Source organism: Mustela nigripes, chromosome 12 (assembly GCF_022355385.1).
Source record: "Mustela nigripes isolate SB6536 chromosome 12, MUSNIG.SB6536, whole genome shotgun sequence".
NCBI classification, from domain to species: Eukaryota; Metazoa; Chordata; class Mammalia; order Carnivora; family Mustelidae; genus Mustela; species Mustela nigripes.
The window spans coordinates 124,483,890-124,501,827 of NC_081568.1; the positions used below are offsets into that span (position 1 = coordinate 124,483,890).

At 31.4% G+C, this 17,938-nt stretch overlaps 1 protein-coding gene across 2 annotated transcripts in view; it reads left to right on the forward strand.

The window, feature by feature from the left end:
* The window catches only part of PPIP5K2 (diphosphoinositol pentakisphosphate kinase 2), a 73,696-nt gene that overhangs the window by 8,676 nt on the left and 47,082 nt on the right, over positions 1–17,938 (forward strand). For both annotated transcript variants that reach the window (XM_059418322.1, XM_059418323.1), the window contains 11 exons: positions 2,769–2,964; positions 5,705–5,795; positions 7,107–7,192; positions 8,444–8,598; positions 9,829–9,930; positions 11,091–11,252; positions 12,707–12,828; positions 15,010–15,111; positions 16,241–16,327; positions 17,140–17,215; positions 17,297–17,406. In XM_059418322.1, the coding sequence (XP_059274305.1) occupies positions 2,769–2,964; positions 5,705–5,795; positions 7,107–7,192; positions 8,444–8,598; positions 9,829–9,930; positions 11,091–11,252; positions 12,707–12,828; positions 15,010–15,111; positions 16,241–16,327; positions 17,140–17,215; positions 17,297–17,406 (1,289 nt within the window). The remainder of the gene's footprint in view (positions 1–2,768; positions 2,965–5,704; positions 5,796–7,106; positions 7,193–8,443; positions 8,599–9,828; positions 9,931–11,090; positions 11,253–12,706; positions 12,829–15,009; positions 15,112–16,240; positions 16,328–17,139; positions 17,216–17,296; positions 17,407–17,938) is intronic.

Consider the following 17,938-nt stretch of genomic DNA (forward strand, 5'->3'; position numbering starts at 1 on the left):
AAATCTATCAAAATAACTAAGATCTGGGGCGCCTTGGTAGCTCAGTGGGTTAAGCCTCTGCCTTTGGCTCAGGTCATGGTCTCAGGATCCTGGGATCGAGCCCTACATTGGGCTCTCTGCTCAGCGGGGAGCCTGTTTCCCCCTTTCTCTCTGCCTGCCTCTCTGCCTACTTGTGATCTCTCTAAATAAATAAATAAATAAATAAGATATGTTTTAAAGTTATTTTCATGCTTCCAAGGTTCTACCTAATAAAATCCTATAATTTTGCCTTAATAATGCAAGTTTATTTGTGCATTTTAACTTGGAAGTTTCTAGATCATTTTAACTAATGAATAGATACTAAATAGATCTGTAATAAATAAAATTTAACTTAGTAGCCTTTTTATAAATTATAGAACAATAGGGAATGTTAGGTTGAGTGCTTTTTTTACTGAAGTATAATCGACATAATAGTTTCATGTGTACAATATGGTGATTCTGCAATTATATACATTATGAAATGCTCATCATGATAAATATAGTCATCATCTGGCACCATACAAAGTTACTCTTATTGACTGTATTCCTTCTGCTATATTTTTCATCTCCACGATTTTATAACTAAAAGTCTGTACCTCTTAATCCCCTTCGCCATTTTTATCCATCCCACCTCCCCCCTTCCCTCTGGCAGCCACCAGTCTGTTTTCTGTATTTGAGTCTATTTGCTTTTTGTTGATGTTGTTTTGTTTTGGTTTTTAGATTTCACATGTTAAGTGAAATCATAGTGTATTTGTCATTCTGACCGACTTATTTCACTTAGCACAATACCCTGTAGGTCCATCCATGTTGTGAGTAACAAGAATTTTTTCTTTTTTATGGCTGACTAATATATATACTACACCTTCCTTATCCATTCATTTATTGAGGGACACTTAGATTGCTTCCATATCTTGGCTTTCGTGAATAAGGATGTAGTCAGCATATCTTTTTGAATTAGTGTTTTTGTTTTCTTGGTAATACCCAGAAGTAGAATTAGTGGGTCACATGGCATTTTAATTAATTAATTAAGTTAATTAATAAAGTATTAATTTAATCAAGTATTTATTTAACCAATAATGATTAATTATATACTATCACTATTAATTATTAAATTAATATTAATTATATAATAATAACAGGGACCTCCATACTATCTTCCACAGTGGCCATACCATTTTACATTCCCAGCAACAATACAGGATAGCGCTTGCTATTAATTATATAATAATAACAGGGACCTCCATACTATCTTCCACAGTGGCCCTACCATTTTACATTCCCAGCAACAATATAGGATAGCGCTTGCTATTTTTTGTCTTTTTGATAGTAGCCATTCTTACTGGTGTGAGGTGATAGATATCTCATTGTGGTTTTGATTTGCATTTTCCTGATGATTAGTGATTTTGAGCGTCTTTTCATGAATCTTTTTCCCATCTGTATGTCTTCCTGGGAGAACTGTCTGTTAAGGTCCTCTCTCCATTTTTTAATTGCATTATTGTATTTTTTTGGTATTGAGTTGTATGAGTTCTTCATATATTTTAAAAATTGACCCCTTAAAAAAATAAAAGTAAATAAATAAAAATTGACCCCTTAGTGGATATATCATTTGCAAATATATTTTGTTGGTGGGGAATTATTCATTAGGAACATCATAAGCTATATAGAGGCTTTTAATCAGGAAAGAATTGAATAACGGTACATAAAAGTGGATGATCAAGGGGGAAAAACAGTAGATCCCAGGGAGATTAGGCTTTACAGTCAAATTCAATACCAGTTTAATCTCTAAATTTCATGAGTTAGAAGAGGGAATGAAGAAATCTAATTTTAGACATAAGAAGAATAGTAATTTAAATCTGATGTTACCCAATTTTATTTTTAGATTTACAATAAGAGAAAGACTAGTAAAACACTTTTGAGCTCAGATTACAATATTATGTGAAACATAAAATATGGAAGAGGGAAAACTAAAAAAAAAAAAAAACAAACAAACTGGGCACAGCTTTATTTATTTGATAAAACTCTTCATTACTTGAATGCAAAGATCTCAGAATGAATCTTGAGTCATTTTGTAAACCTCTGAGTTACTTAAAAGTATTTCTGTATCTTGGTTTTTTAATTTTTTTAGTTTTAGGACGAGCCGTGGCCTTTGAGCTGTAGCAAGGGCATTAGGAGATGAGCAATACCATTAAATAGGAATATTTAGTATGTAGATTGGAGTTCAAAGAACATTGACACCTCTGTTAGCAGTTTGGCTTTCTCCAAAATTTTCTTCCAAGTTGTTGTTGACCAACTCCTATTCAAGCTCAAACTACAAAAACAGTTTAATACTATATAATACAGCTTTGTAGTCAGAATATCTTATTTTAGGCAAAAGAATGTTTTATCCCACTCTCATTGGTCTTTTTACTTGGATTGGATAGGTTTGGGCCCTCATTTTTCCCTTCCTATTGTGGCAAAGGTAAATAAATACTAGAGATAGTTAAGGAAGGAGTATTTTTTAAGTTTAAAATCAGAACAAAAATAGTAACAATGTCCTGAAAGTGAAAGTTTTTCAGACTTTTGTATTATTTTTTATTATTTGTTATTTATTGTAACAAAAATGTAACTTAAAAAAATGCCTTTTTTGGTTAATGTATCATTTATATTGATTACATCCTATAGCTACTTCTGAAAAAGATTTAATATAGCTCTACTTTGGAGTTTGTATTAAGTCAACTTGATTTTTTGTTGTTGTTTTCTTTCTGTTTTAGCCACCAGAAAGACAGATTGTGGTTGGAATATGTTCCATGGCAAAGAAATCCAAATCCAAACCAATGAAGGAAATTCTTGAACGGATCTCCTTATTTAAATATATCACAGTAGTAGTATTTGAAGAAGATGTTATTTTGAATGAACCAGTAGAAAACTGGCCTTTATGTGATTGTCTTATTTCGTTCCATTCTAAAGGTATTAAAGAATGGGGTGGGAACTCCCTTTATCGTCTTATAATAAACCTAATACATATTAATTGTAGAATATTAGATAAAACAGGAGAATAAAATTAAATTCATCCATCTCACAGATCAGTGATGTTAACATTTTTATGTATTTCTTTTCAGCATTTTTTTCTCTGTGCATTTTTCTAAACAAATTTACTGTGGCTGTGTATATGTAATTTTATATTTAAGTTTTTCATTAGTTATATCAAGGAGTTTTTTTTTTTTTCGCCTCTATTATATTCTTCAAAGACCTAATTTTTTTTAAGATTTTATTTATTTATTTGACAGACAAGGATCACAAGTAGGCAGAGAGGCAGTCAGAGAGAGAGAAAGGAGGGAGCAGGCTCCCTGCGGAGCAGAGAGCCTGACGTGGGGCTCGATCCCAGGACTCTGGGATCATGACCTGAGCCGAAGGCAGAGGCTTTAACCCACTGAACCACCCAGGCGCCCCAAAGACCTAATTTTTAACGACATCATAGGGTGTCATCATGAGATTGTCCTATGACATAGTTAACTATTATCCTAACAGTTAGTCTCCAGTTTTCATTATTAGAAATATGGTTGTTATGAACTCTTCTAATGCATATCTTTGTTGGAGCTACTCTAAGTTACTTAGAATAAATTCTTGGATTATTGGATATTTTTAGCCATATGCTTTTGCCATACAGAAAATGATCTATCTTTCCACATATACATATTCATATTTTATTTCTAAAGAGCTTAATATTTGAATTTTCCATTTTACTTGGTTTCTTCTATAAATCAAACAGAGGTATTAATTAAACTTAAGTATTACTTGATGGTAAATTATGCCTTCATAGTAAAACCCACAAATCAAAATTATTAGTGAATATTTGAAAATTTGTAACCCAAGAATCTGTGAATTAAGTGAATTTCTAAGAACTATAATTTAAAAGATGCATGCTCAGTTATAAATGTATTCATATTAAATCACCTTGTTACCAAAACACGTAATCTCCAGTTATGTTAAAGTTTTACTTTAGTTAGGTGTTCAAGAAATTTCTCCTTCAGCAAGAAGGAGATGGAACAGGGTTGAGATTTTTTGTGCTCCTATATCCTATAGATAAGCCAAGGCCCTGGTCTTTATAAATTGAAGTCCTTTACTTCAGAGAATTTTAAAATTGGCTTATCCTTCAGGGTAAGGTGGTCTTCCCTTACTACCACATGATTTTTCCTACCATTTTCCTACCTTTCCTATTTGTTTTTGTCTGTAAAAACTAGCTGCTATCTAAGGTCATATCCCATACGCTGTCTCTTGGTAAGGAAAAAGTTCCTCTTTAACAGCAGTAACAGAACCAGAAAACTGTTACAGCGGTTCCTATATGCTGAATTCGGTTAAGATGCTTTAAATCATAGACACTGAGCTATCCTGATGACAAGTGATGAATTCTTCTCAGAGTCTTTACAAAACGAGAAGGGTTTTTAGTTTGTGGAAGTCATTCTTGGTATAGAGTACTTTCATTAAATTTTAAAAACTAAGAGGAATTTAGGAATGTCTTTTTTAAACTGACCATAGTTGTTTGTTTAGTTTTGTTAACTTCAGTATGCCTTTGTACTTACTTCCCCTCCAACTGTTCTGATAATAGTACAAAATACAGTGTCTTCACAGTAATACTGTAGTACCCAACGTTAAATTCTAAAGTTATGCATGCTTAACTGATTTTTACGCTTTTCCATAGATAAGATATTCACTAAAATATTGTCACTTAAGGAATATTAAATATTTATCGGGCGCCTACTCTGTCAAGGACTATACTGTTTGATATATACTCCTTTATCGAGTTCCTCAAAAACTCTACTAGATAAGACTAGTATAATACCCATTTACAGCTGAGAATCAGGGGCTTAGCGATGTTAAATAAACTTACCCAGGATCACAAAGCTAATGAAAGATGGAGCCAGGATTTTGAACCCTGTTTTATTAGACTCTATGGTATACTGCCACAACATCTCTTAATAATATATATTGATGGATAAAATTGGAGACTTTTAGTGTCAATACAGAGAGTGCAGTATAATTATTAAATGCTTTAGATTTTTTTTTTGGACCTCTTACTATATCTGCTATTTGAGTTGTTTTCCATGTAATTAGTAGTTTTATCAAAGTCTAGAAATTTTAGGGAGTTAATTTCTAATATCTTAACAGTGACCTAGTAGCAGCAAGTATGATTCTATGCATAAATTTTATATTTAGAGCATATCTATTGTATGTGAATTAACTTTTGTTTTTGCTATTTTTAAAGGTGCATAAGTTCTTTGAATAATTGGCAATTTATATGTATAAATATCAAACTAAAGTGAGAAGTTATATTTGTTTTCTTTTAAACACCAAGTGATTGTGATACACTTAATTATATTTAGATTTCTCTTTTGTACATGAAGTAATCTTAACTTGTTATTAGGTGACTTTGAATAATCAGGCATTGACTAACATGTCAGTGCTTTATATTTGGCTATATAGCCACTGGCTTGTTATGCCTTATCAATCAAATTAACTAGGAAAAAATAAGACTTATTATTAATACATGTCAAGTTTTATGTGTTTTTCCTTGCTTTGTATGGAAAGCAGTTATATGCATAATTAAATTTACCTTTTATGGGAAGTGATACAGAATCAAATTGATATAGTTATAGATGTCAACTTATCTTGAGATTATACGGAATATGTTAATAATATGTGTTCTTAGGATTTCCACTGGACAAAGCAGTTGCCTATGCAAAACTCAGGAATCCATTTGTAATCAATGACTTGAATATGCAGTATCTCATACAAGATAGGTGAGTGATGGAGATGGCTGAATTAAGGGAAGGAAAAATAACATTTATTTAATGCCTACTGTAAGCTGACATCAGGTGTTTTCATATATATTAATTTGTGGTATCCTCTAAATAATACTTAGAAATAGGAAATTATACCTAGTTTTATAGATGAAGAAACTTGAGACTCAGGGAGATGAATAAATTTGCCCAGAGTCACAAGTAGTTCAGTCAATAGTGGAACAAGGACTTAAACTAGGTTTGTTTAATTTCCAGAGCCTACCGAACCATTGAAAATTTAGTTTCAATTTGAAATTATGAACAGTTTCTCTCTCATTTGACTAAAGATGAAATTAGGGTTGTACTCATTGAACTAGACTTTTTTTTTAATGGAATAGTGCAATATCATGATATATCTCATGATATATCTTAGCATATATTGAAAAATATCTCATGATATTTTTGAAAAAAATCTCATGTTTTGAAAAATAATCTCATGATATATCTTAGCATTCATTTTACAGGCTAAAAGCATGGATTTCTAAGAAAAACTGTAGAATACAAATATATTTATTTATTTTGTTTGAGTGCTGTTTCACTCTGATGGCTACCATATAATTCCGCCAACATTTACTTTTCTTTTGTGTTAGGATTATTGTACGAGATTATATGTGTGAAAATGCATTATAAAGTTTAAGGCCCTATAGTTTTCTGGTTTTGTTTTTTTTTCTGTTCTTCCAAATAGTACAATATCTAACATTTTAAAACATTTTCCCTAGATTTACATATTAATACATACTTCTTTGTTATAAATATATACATAAATATGTAAATGTATATTTACTTTAAGAAATTTAGAAAATAAAAGCAGAAAGAAAGGCATTTAACCCTACTACCGTCTATCCTATTTTTTCATGTGGAAAGCAATACATATATCCACTCACATTTTACACAACGAGGGTCACTTTTCTTTTAAAATACCATGAACATTTTCCCATGTCATTAAATATTCTTTGAGTATAAAGTTTTTAATAGATAATATGCTGTCATGTCATATCACAACTTTGCATTTAACCATTTCTTTTTATACATTTTTATTCTCACTTTGAAATATTAGTGTTTTAATATGTCACATAAAGTATTGTGCATATATTTTTGCTCTAATGAGGCTGAATATTTCCTTAGAAGTGTTTAATATTTTTAAATGATTTATTTGTTTATTTAAAAAATAAGAAGACTGGATACCCATGCCTTTTTAATTAATACAATAGTAATAATGTACTCTTCAAATAGAGCAATAAAACTTAAAAAAATGTTTTCCTTTTTCTTCAGGAGAGAAGTATATAGTATTCTTCAAGCCGAAGGTATTTTACTTCCTCGTTATGCAATTTTGAACCGTGACCCAAATAATCCCAAAGGTAAGAATATGAGATTTTGAGTAAGCTACCTTTTGTCATTCAACATACTTTTGAGTTATTTCCTTTCTAATTAAGTAGAAGGAATTCAGAGAACTCATACTATTCTATTTACTTTTTTTTAATGAGCATTTTGCTCAGTTAAAGTGTGCCACCATAAGCTAAAAGGCCCGCTAATAATTTAAAAATTATACATCCTACTTTTCTTTGTTCTACATTTAACATATGGAATCATAAAGATTTTTGAATTACATGCTTAATAAATTTGTATTGATTACGGGTGATCGGTAATCAGGTGATTTATCTGTGGTTGTTGAATTCAGGATTAGAAACTTCATGCTAAGATACCATAATTTCTGATAACTGGGAGTTCAGAAATATTACTACTTATTAATATCCTAAAGCACCCTTTGCTTCATTTTTCTGGTTATCTAAAACATAGCATGTAAGTTATATGTAACATTCTAAAAAGCCAAGATAAATGTTTATCTGCTTTAAGAGTTAATATTCTGACAAGGGTATTTTGGGGAATTTTGTTGATTTTATTGTAGTTTAAAGCAACTTTTGTTAAAAAACTAGATATAGCATTTATTATCAGTAACAGAGAACTTCTCTTATTTGTCTAGAGCAAAAAATTAATTTCCTGATTGGTTTGCTTGCTTACTTTATATAGGTTACTTTAATAAGTTAAATAATTTCATGTTTTATGGTATCTGTGATACAAATAATTCCATATAATTTTCAGGAGATGGTAGCAATCTAGAAAGATTTCTCAGTCTTTCTTGTTGGCATCATTTCATATCTAATATTGAATTCTGTGGGATGACAAGGTAAGATGTCAGGTTCATAAGATTTTGAAGAATAACTGTAGTTTTTAATGTCATAGATCATAAATCTTGATGTATATTTTTTGTGTAAATATTATTTTAAAGATGATTTATTATTTTAGCAAGAGAGGTTGGGGAGGGGCAGTGTAGAGAATCTTGAAGCAGACTTCCTGCTGAGTGTGAAGCCAAGACTGAGCTCCATCTTCAGAGCCATGAGATCATGACCTGAGCTGAAACCAAGAGTGGGACGCTTAACCAACTGAACCATCCAGGCACTTTTGCATGACTTTTTAATTAAAATAAAATCATACGTTATCCACAGTTACTTTTCTTTGTAAACTCTATTCTAGTAAAAACTTAAACAATAATGTTAAATGTAGCTAATATACAATATGTAATTTTTTCTGCTGTTATGTTTGATTTTTAGAATGCAATCTGATTGAAGGGGAAGATCATGTAGAAGTAAATGGTGAAGTTTTTCAAAAGCCATTTGTGGAAAAGCCAGTCAGTGCAGAGGATCACAATGTTTACATTTACTATCCCACATCTGCAGGTGGTGGAAGTCAAAGACTTTTTCGAAAGGTAAACCTTTGTTATCCTAGGGGATACTGTTACTCATACTTCATAGAAATTCTATTAAAAGTAACCAAGTATTCAGTAGAATTAAGATTAAATAAAAATGTACCATTCAGGTATAAATTCAAACATATCCTTCTTTGTTAGAAAAGCAAGATGTTATTTTAGTTATTTAATTTTGTTGATGCAAAATTTCTACATACAAAATACCAAGAAAATTACTTGATTTTCTTTCTATCTTCCATTTATGTATCTGGCATATGAGAAATACAAGCAAAGATCAGTAGTTTGTAAGAAAAATGGCCTCCAAGATAGATAATTCATAGGCACAAGTAATATCTATAACATTTACATTCATGAAAGTATGCTCAAAACTGTACCCATAATAAAATAAATGCAAATGAAGTCTAAAAGGTAATGACATTGAATTACTTTTTTGTTAACACAAAATCAAAAAGATCGAGATAGTTGCAAAACAGGCATAAGCCCAAATGTTGTTAGCAGAAATGTACATTAATATAGCCTTTATCCTCTTAGCAACATAATTTAACAGTGTATTAAGATCAAAGATGCACGTATACTTATAAGCAATTATGGAAATACAAAGTAAAACACAGTGAAGTACTATTTTATATCCATTAGAGTGGCAAATATTAAGTTTAACAATACCAATTATAGATGAGGATGTGGAGCAGTGGGAGCTCACATACATTGCTAGAAGACTAAAAATTATTAAAATAGTTCATAAAATATTTTAGATTTATCTTTGTAAGTTGAATATGAGCACCTAGTAATTCTATCACCTAGTAGTTCTACTTGTAGTATGTACCTTAGAAATGCCCTTGCACCTGGGACACTTAAAAGAATATTGAAAGCAATACTCTTCTACTGGCTAAAGGTTAGAAGACAACCTAAATATTCATTAATAAAATGAATGAATTATGGTGTACCTATACAGTGGAAAATTCTGTCGTGGAAAAAGTAAACAAAAGAGGGTTACATGCAAGAACATGGCTGAATCTTAAGAGCATTATTCTTACTGTTCATTGTATTCTTATGCTACTTAATTTACACGTAAGTTACATTACAACAACTCTATAGTAAGTGTTGTTAAATACTTGTTCACCAATAAAAGTTTTTGGAAATGTCTAAGATGGAAATAGATGATTAAGAAGTTATATTATAAAATGAGATGAATAACTTAGCTTTTATATTTGTGGACATCTTTTGTTTCAGATTGGCAGTAGAAGTAGTGTTTATTCCCCAGAAAGCAATGTACGAAAAACAGGCTCATATATATATGAAGAGTTTATGCCCACAGATGGTACTGATGTAAAGGTAGGATTGATTACAATATATTTTAATTTTGCCTTTAGTTTATCAGTGATACAGAAAAAGGGATTACCCCAAGGATAGACTATATTCTGGATCTCTTTCTTTTTATGACTAGGGATTCTTTATCTATTTTGTATTATGAATGCCTTTGGCAGTCTGAAACCCGTGAACCCTTGTTTTAGAATCATGTTTTTTGATGCCCAAAACAAGATTGCCAGGGAGACAAATTTTTTTGAAATGTAGTTATAAAAATATTTAAAAACCAACTTTGTGATACAATAATATGTGTGCTTCTTTAAAAGGACATTAAATAATAAAATATAGTGGGTTAAGGGTCTAATAGCCACTAGTTTCTAAGCACTGATTAGTGTAAATGATGCTCTGAGATCTGTGACAACTGTAGTGTAATATAACAATATGTTTGAAATTTCCTTGGGTGACAGATAAGGTCTTAATTGCTTTACCTTCAACTAATCTCTGTCTCATGAGAGTATCTTTTTTTCTAAGGTATAAACCTGATTGTGAACCTCTCCTTTAAAATTCTCTTATGGATTTTGTTGACTGTAGGGTAATAATCAAATTCATAAGGGTGGCATACAGAATATTTCCCAGTCTGTTCTATGAACCTTATTTCTTACTGTATAAATGGCACCAAATAACTTACTCCTACTTTAATACATCGTGCTTTTTAATGCTTCTGGCCTCTGTGTTTACTTAGGGTGCTGTTCCCTTTCTTTTCTGCCTTTCAGCATATGCTGCTCCTCACCACCACCATCACAATCTTTCTTTTGGCTATTACTTCCTTCTATAACGTTTCTATAATTATTTTTACTTCTCCTTTGGTTAAGCTAAAAAAAATTTGGGAAAGATCACATCCTATTCAACCTTGTGTTCCCTCATCTCGCTCAGAATAATCATTCTCTGTAGAGAACAGAACTTCATGTTACCAGTTTTGCCATGTAATTAATTATTTATAATCTTTTCCAGTGTATTGAAAATTTTGGCATGTGAAATAGAAAGAAGTGTGAAAAGAACAGTCTGGAGACTGAAGTATTTTTTTATTGATTTTTTTTTCTTTTGATTTGTTGTCTTGCTTTTTAAAATTTAATACATTTTTTATAATATATACATTTTTAATGTATATATTTTAACATTTATTAAAGGTTTATACAGTGGGTCCAGATTATGCGCATGCTGAAGCTCGAAAATCTCCAGCTCTTGATGGCAAGGTGGAACGAGACAGTGAGGGAAAAGAAGTTAGATACCCTGTTATTCTTAATGCACGAGAGAAATTAATTGCCTGGAAAGTCTGCCTTGCTTTTAAGGTAAGATGTTTTACAGGCCACATGGACCCTTGTAAAAGAAATTCTAATTTTCTCTCTTGAGTAAAAGAAATGTTACATGGGCATTTAATAAAGTGCCATTAATAAAAATATACAGTAAATGAAGGCCTTTGTTTTTCTGTATTCTTTCTGTGTTATGTAAAAGGGAATTTTGCCTATTTGTTCAGAAATTAAAGTTTGATGGACTTAACTAAAGCAGTAGCATTAACCAGTGTTTAGAGGTATTGTTTAACATGGTAAAAACAACTGGTTAAAAGTACTGTTTACTCAGAATTGATAAATGATTGCTTTGTTGAATAAAAAAGGTCCTTAGCAGTCTTTCAGCTTTGGCAATACATCCTATAGCCCATTTATTGTTTATGTTAAAATGTGTTCATGAAAGCAATATGAATACATTTCTTAAAGAAAACTTTTTATTTCTAGCATTTTACTAATTCCCTCAGTCTAGATCATTAGGCTTCCAATAATGTATGCTAAAGATGTAAACCGAGGTAGTACAACCTGATCTTTTAAAGGATAAACTTTACCTTTTGAAGTCTTGTCTTGGGTATATAATGTAAAGACTAGTGTATTACTGGTTATTAAATAATCCTTTATGTCTTAATATATTGAAGTCACTTTTGTGAAAGGAATATTTGTCTATAAATACATTTTAATAGCTTTATATAAATTGTTTTAATTTTGTAATACCAGGATTCCAAAAGACATGACTTAAAATCCCATTATACTGGTATGTGATAATTTGAATATAAGATGCAGAACATAGAAAATTTCAGGAGCCTGAGCAGGAGCCTTACAACTGTTTCCTTCTCCCGAATAAAATAAATGTATTTCAGGTGCTCACAAGGATATAGTTGTCAGGGTGTAAAATATTCAGAGGGCAGAGCACCTGGCTGGTTCAGTTGGTAGAGCCTGCAACTCTTGATTTCAGGGTTGGAGTTTGAACCCCCCATTGGGTGTAGAGATTGCTTAAAAATAAAATCTCATTAAAAAAAAAGATTCATAGGGGTAATTGGATGTTTCCTCTGGGACATATCTTCAAAACTGTTTTCCTTTATGCATTTTTGGATTAAAGCAGTAGAATTTCTACTATGACAAAATTTAACAAAGCTTTGAAAAACTGTTACTCTTGTTTTTTAATTAAGTGTTACTTGAAGAACATCTTATAATAGTATGTTATTTTTTGGCCTCTCTAATCTCTTATACATTTTGGTTCTATATTTATTTCATGGGGGAACTCAAATGGTCATATGGTATGTTTTATATATTTTCAGAGTACTCAGGTTAGAGATGGGTAATTTCATTTATTACTATGAAATTAACTAATAATCAGTAGTAAATTTTTAGGCATTTATAAAATTTGATACATTGTAAGACTGAAAAACTGTGGATCCTAATTCAAATGTAACTTTTTAAATATAATTTATTTTAAATAGCAAACAGTCTGTGGTTTTGATTTGTTACGGGCCAATGGACAGTCTTATGTCTGTGATGTCAATGGCTTCAGTTTTGTGAAAAATTCCATGAAGTATTATGATGATTGTGCAAAAATACTTGGGTAAGAATTTTTCTTTACATTTCTCCTCTTTACCTTTGTTACAGCTAACGCATACTAGCTATTCAGAAACTAAATAATTGCAAACATCAAATGATCAGGGTCCTGAAAGCACTCTAGAATAAAAATCAATGTTCATAAAATGACATTCCCCAAAGAACTACACCAAATCCTGAGTTATACTTCGGGTTATCAAAGGGGGAGTGATTTATGGCCAGGATAGATGATGGCTTAAAGATACTTTAACTTAAAGATTTAGAAGTGCTATGCAGTGATTTTTTTTTTTAAGATTTTTTTTTTTTTAATTTGACAGAGAGATCACAAGTAGGCAGAGAGGCAGGCAGAGAGGGGGGGGGGAGCGGGCTCCCCGCCTAGCAGAGAGTCCAATGTGGGGCTCAATCCCAGGACCCCGGGATCATGACCTGAGCTGAAGGCAGAGGCTTAACCCACTGAGCCACCCAGGTGCCCCATGCAGTGATTATTACAGCTAATTTATTAGGTTACTTTGTTTTGCAAGTTTTTGGTATATGAGTACAGTTGAAAAGGTTTCATTTTCTTACTTGGAGTTATAAAATGAATATTCATGAAATAAGTAACTGGATTAGAATAGAAATATTTGGAATTTAGAGTTCTTTTGAATGATAACTGTTTTCTACCATTACATGCCACTTAAAGATAGTCACAAGAGATTATCAAGTGAACCCAAAAGAAATTACTACATGTAGAAATGCGATTTTTATTTTCTTTGAACTATTTTCTTGTACCTTGATTTAGAAGATTCACAAGACATATTTTTAAACCGTTTCAAAGTATATATGACAAAGGCTTAAGAAACTTACATTTTAAAATGTATTGTCATAATTATCATATGATCTCTCTGATATGAGGAATTTGAGAGGCAGGACAAGGGGGTCCTGGGGGGAAGGGAGAGAAAAAAACGAAACACGATGGGACCAGGGAGGGAGACAAACCATAAGAGACTGTTAATTTCAGGAAACAAACTGAGGGTTGCTGGGGGGGGGGGATAGGGTGATTGGGTTATGGACATTGGGGAGGGTATGTGTTATGGTGAGTGCTGTGAATTGTGTAAGACTGATGACTCACAGACCTGTACCCCTGAAGCAAATAATATATTATATGTTAATAAAAATAAATTTAAAACATGTATTGTCGTAATTGGAGTCTGCTTTTATAATATATTTTAAAGATTGGGGAACTGACCCTTAAGGTGAAATTTGGGGGAGCTTACTAAATTTTAGCATGAATGCTGAATTGAAACAAGACAAAAAATGTTTTATAATTACTTAACATGTAATTATAAAATTATTGTTAACCCTATTAGTAAAATATAATGGATATTTGTTTAAAAAGAGCCATGGTATTTAGAATAATTTCAAAAGCGATTAACAAGTAAGAAAGGACCCTTGGGGCACCTGTGTGGCTCAGTTGTTGGAGCTTCCAATTCTTGGTTTTGGCCCAGGTCAGGTCTCAGGGTCCTGAGATTGAGCTCCATGTAGGGCTCCATGCTCAGTGGGGAGCCTGTTGGGGATTTTCTCCTCCCTCTGCCCCTCCCCCCTTCTTTCACACACACTCTCTAAATAAATAAATAAAATCTAAAAAAAAAAAAAGAAATGACCTGTGGCCATAAAGAAGAGACAATCTTTGTTTTCAGAATTTATCTTTGAGTGGATATAATGCAGTTATAGTGATTTGACTCCAGTGTGATTTATACTTTGAAACTAATGTAAATAATAAATAATTCCAATTTTTTTTTAAAGATTTTATTTATTTGACAGAGAGATAGTAAAAGAGGGAACACAAGCAGTGGGAGTGGGAGAGGGAGAAGCAGGCTTCTCGCTGAGTAGAGAGCCTGAAGCGGGGCTCGATCCTAGTACCCTGAGATCATGACCTGAGCAGAGGCAGACCCTTAATAACTGAGCCACCCAGGCGCCCAGTAATTCCAAATTTATAGCGTTTCTTCAGTGTGTTCTAATGTACCAGTTTAGAACTGCTAATATTTGTTTTAATCAGGATTGATACTTTGAGTTACTTTTTATGTGCTATAATCACAGAATCACTAGTTTGACCGTAACTTTTATGATTCTGTATTATTAGTCATTAAATACTGAGTTTTGTCTTAAAATGAACTAATTTCTAGTTTGTTTTTGTTTTTTTTAATCAAAGCAATATTGTAATGAGAGAGCTTGCTCCGCAATTTCATATCCCCTGGTCAATACCCTTAGAAGCTGAAGATATCCCAATTGTACCAACTACATCTGGAACTATGTAAGTTTGAATATTTTCTTTTAGAAATTTGTGTGGTTTTGTATATCGATCTCTGCTGTTACAATAGAGATTAAATTTCTGATGGTTACTGGACACTTTGCTGTGTATGTTTTCATATGATTCACTTGGCAGATGGAGAAATAGATTACATGCTTTTGCGGGGTCCACCTAGACTAAAAATCTTTTATATTGTTAAAAATAAAATTCTGTGGGGAAAAATTTCTGAAAAATGCTTAGATAGTTATAGAACTATTGAATTAAGACATAAAAATAAATGAGGTGCCAACAGGTATGTCACTTAAAGGTTCATAGTTGATGGTTTTACAACTTCTGAGTGTGTACAGAAAAAATATACAGGTATGTCTTGAAGTAAATTAATTAGACCAATATTGCCAGAGTGTCTCATAACATTCTCCTAGTGAAAATTACTGCTTGAAACTCACCTGCTACTCAGGTGAGTTGACCAAATGCTTCATATTGACAGCTTAGACATTTACATTAGCATGTTAAAAATTCTGAGAAATCCTGGTTGGGTAGGGGGGACAAAAAAACATTTATAATGTTTTAAAACCAGTATTCTCAAACTATTTAGCATAACATTTTTTAGGTAACTTATTAAAATCCTCTAGGGTTGTATTCTGTGGCTTACAGTTTGGCACATGCTAAAGTATACCCTAGCGTTCTTTCTAAGACTGTGTTATCTTCTAGTAATTTGAGTTTGAATACCTGTTCTGTTCTTACAAGGGCAAAATAAATATAGTAGCTATAAAGTAAAGCATTATTTTGCTTTGATTTAATGAAATCTCAGTCCATAATGATCTATGCTACAGAACAAGTATTTCATGAAGTTCCAGGATTGCCGTTTGTTTACTTTTATCCCAGTGTGAGCATAACCATCTCTAGAGAGGAAGCTAATGTAAAGCTTCATATTACTCCCCCTCCAGCTTCTAAAAATCTTAAGATTGAATTTGATAAAATCAACTGGTTGTTATGAATACTGTTCTTCATAGGAAAGCTCTCAAATGTAAAAGGTAGCTCTAAACAAATAATGAGATGTTGTATTAGTCTGAATTATTTAACAGAAAACTTTGTTAGAAAATTGAAAGCATTTTTTTTTTTTTAATTTTAGGATGGAACTTAGATGTGTCATAGCTGTGATACGTCATGGGGATCGAACACCAAAACAAAAAATGAAAATGGAAGTGAGGCATCAAAAGTATGTTTTAGGAGGAATAATTTAAGATTTCTGATAGGTGATTAGCTGATTTGATTAACACATCTTATAGAAAAATCTGTTTTCCCATTTCTTGGCCATTAATTTAAACTGCTGGATGTAGTGAAAATCCATGTAAAATAACTGTGTGTATCAGCATCTGAAAATTATTATGTTAATTATTATGGTCTGACTTTCGTTTACTGCTGGAAAGGCATAGACATTCTAAGGTATTCTGTTTAATCTTAGTTTGTTATTCTCTTCATTGGTTTCTATGAGTCTTTAACCTCTCAACCTTCTAGAAGAAAATTAGTAGAATGGAAGTTTATCTTATTTCTCTTCAGTATTTGAATTGGAAATAATAAAATTTGGAAATAATAAAATTTGAAAACTTGAGCCAATAAATATATTATATATTATATATATAATAATATAATATATTATATATATTATAATAAATAATATATTTATTATATATAATATATATTATATTAAAAATAAATTATTATTTTTAATATGTATGGGTATGCAGTCACTTCAGAGAATGTAATACTTAGTATTACAATCATATACTCAGTTTCCATCATGAGAAAACTTAAAAAAATAATCTAGTGATTGTGAGTTTGATGTGCTAAGGAGAATAGTGAGTTTTATTGCCCAGGGTGGAGGAGCAACCTTCTATAGTGAAAGAGAACACACAGTATTTGAAATCCATAGACCCGAGTCCCATATCTTCATTATAAGTGGTTTGTGTAAGTATATGGTATTAGTACTAATTATTGCAAAGGACTAACTGTGCTGTCTTTTTTTATAAGATTTTTTGATCTTTTTGAAAAGTGTGATGGATACAAATCGGGGAAATTAAAACTCAAAAAGCCAAAACAATTACAGGCAAGTGCATTTTATTTCTTGTTGGTTTTAAATTGCTAATGGCAATGTTACATAAAAATTCAGTTCTTTATTATTTTATAGGAAGTGCTGGACATTGCCCGACAACTTCTTATGGAGCTGGGGCAAAATAATGATTCTGAAATTGAAGAAAACAAGTCAAAACTTGAACAACTTAAGACTGTATTAGAAATGTGAGAATCTTTCTGAAACCCTTAACTTTGATAATTACTTGCTGTGTTCTTTTTTTAATATATGAGTTTGTTAAATTTCCTTTACAGTTTAATCTTTTTGTAATTTATTGCTGAATCTGAAGAGAAATTAGTGAAGGTCTAGTGAGATTTTTATTTGTACCAGTGAGAAAATAGATGGTTGTTTTGAAGGTTATTATTTTAGTTTTACTTTTCATTTTGATGAGAAGAATTTGGATATTTTATGAAGTACTACTTAGGATGAAAGCCAAATTGCTAACATGACCACTGATTAAATGTTGTTAAATTAAAAAACAATTTTGAGCTGTTTTAGTCAAGTGAAATTGATAACACCGGTATGCCTATTATAAACTTTACATATTTGACCACTTAGAATTTTATTTCCTTTAGATACCCATACATTTATTTTTTTATATTTTTATACTTATTTATCTCTTCAAAATTGTCTGAGTTTTGTAGAGAAACCTTTTTGTATTTTCATTTTTAATGTGATTAAAATGAGTATCTATTTTAT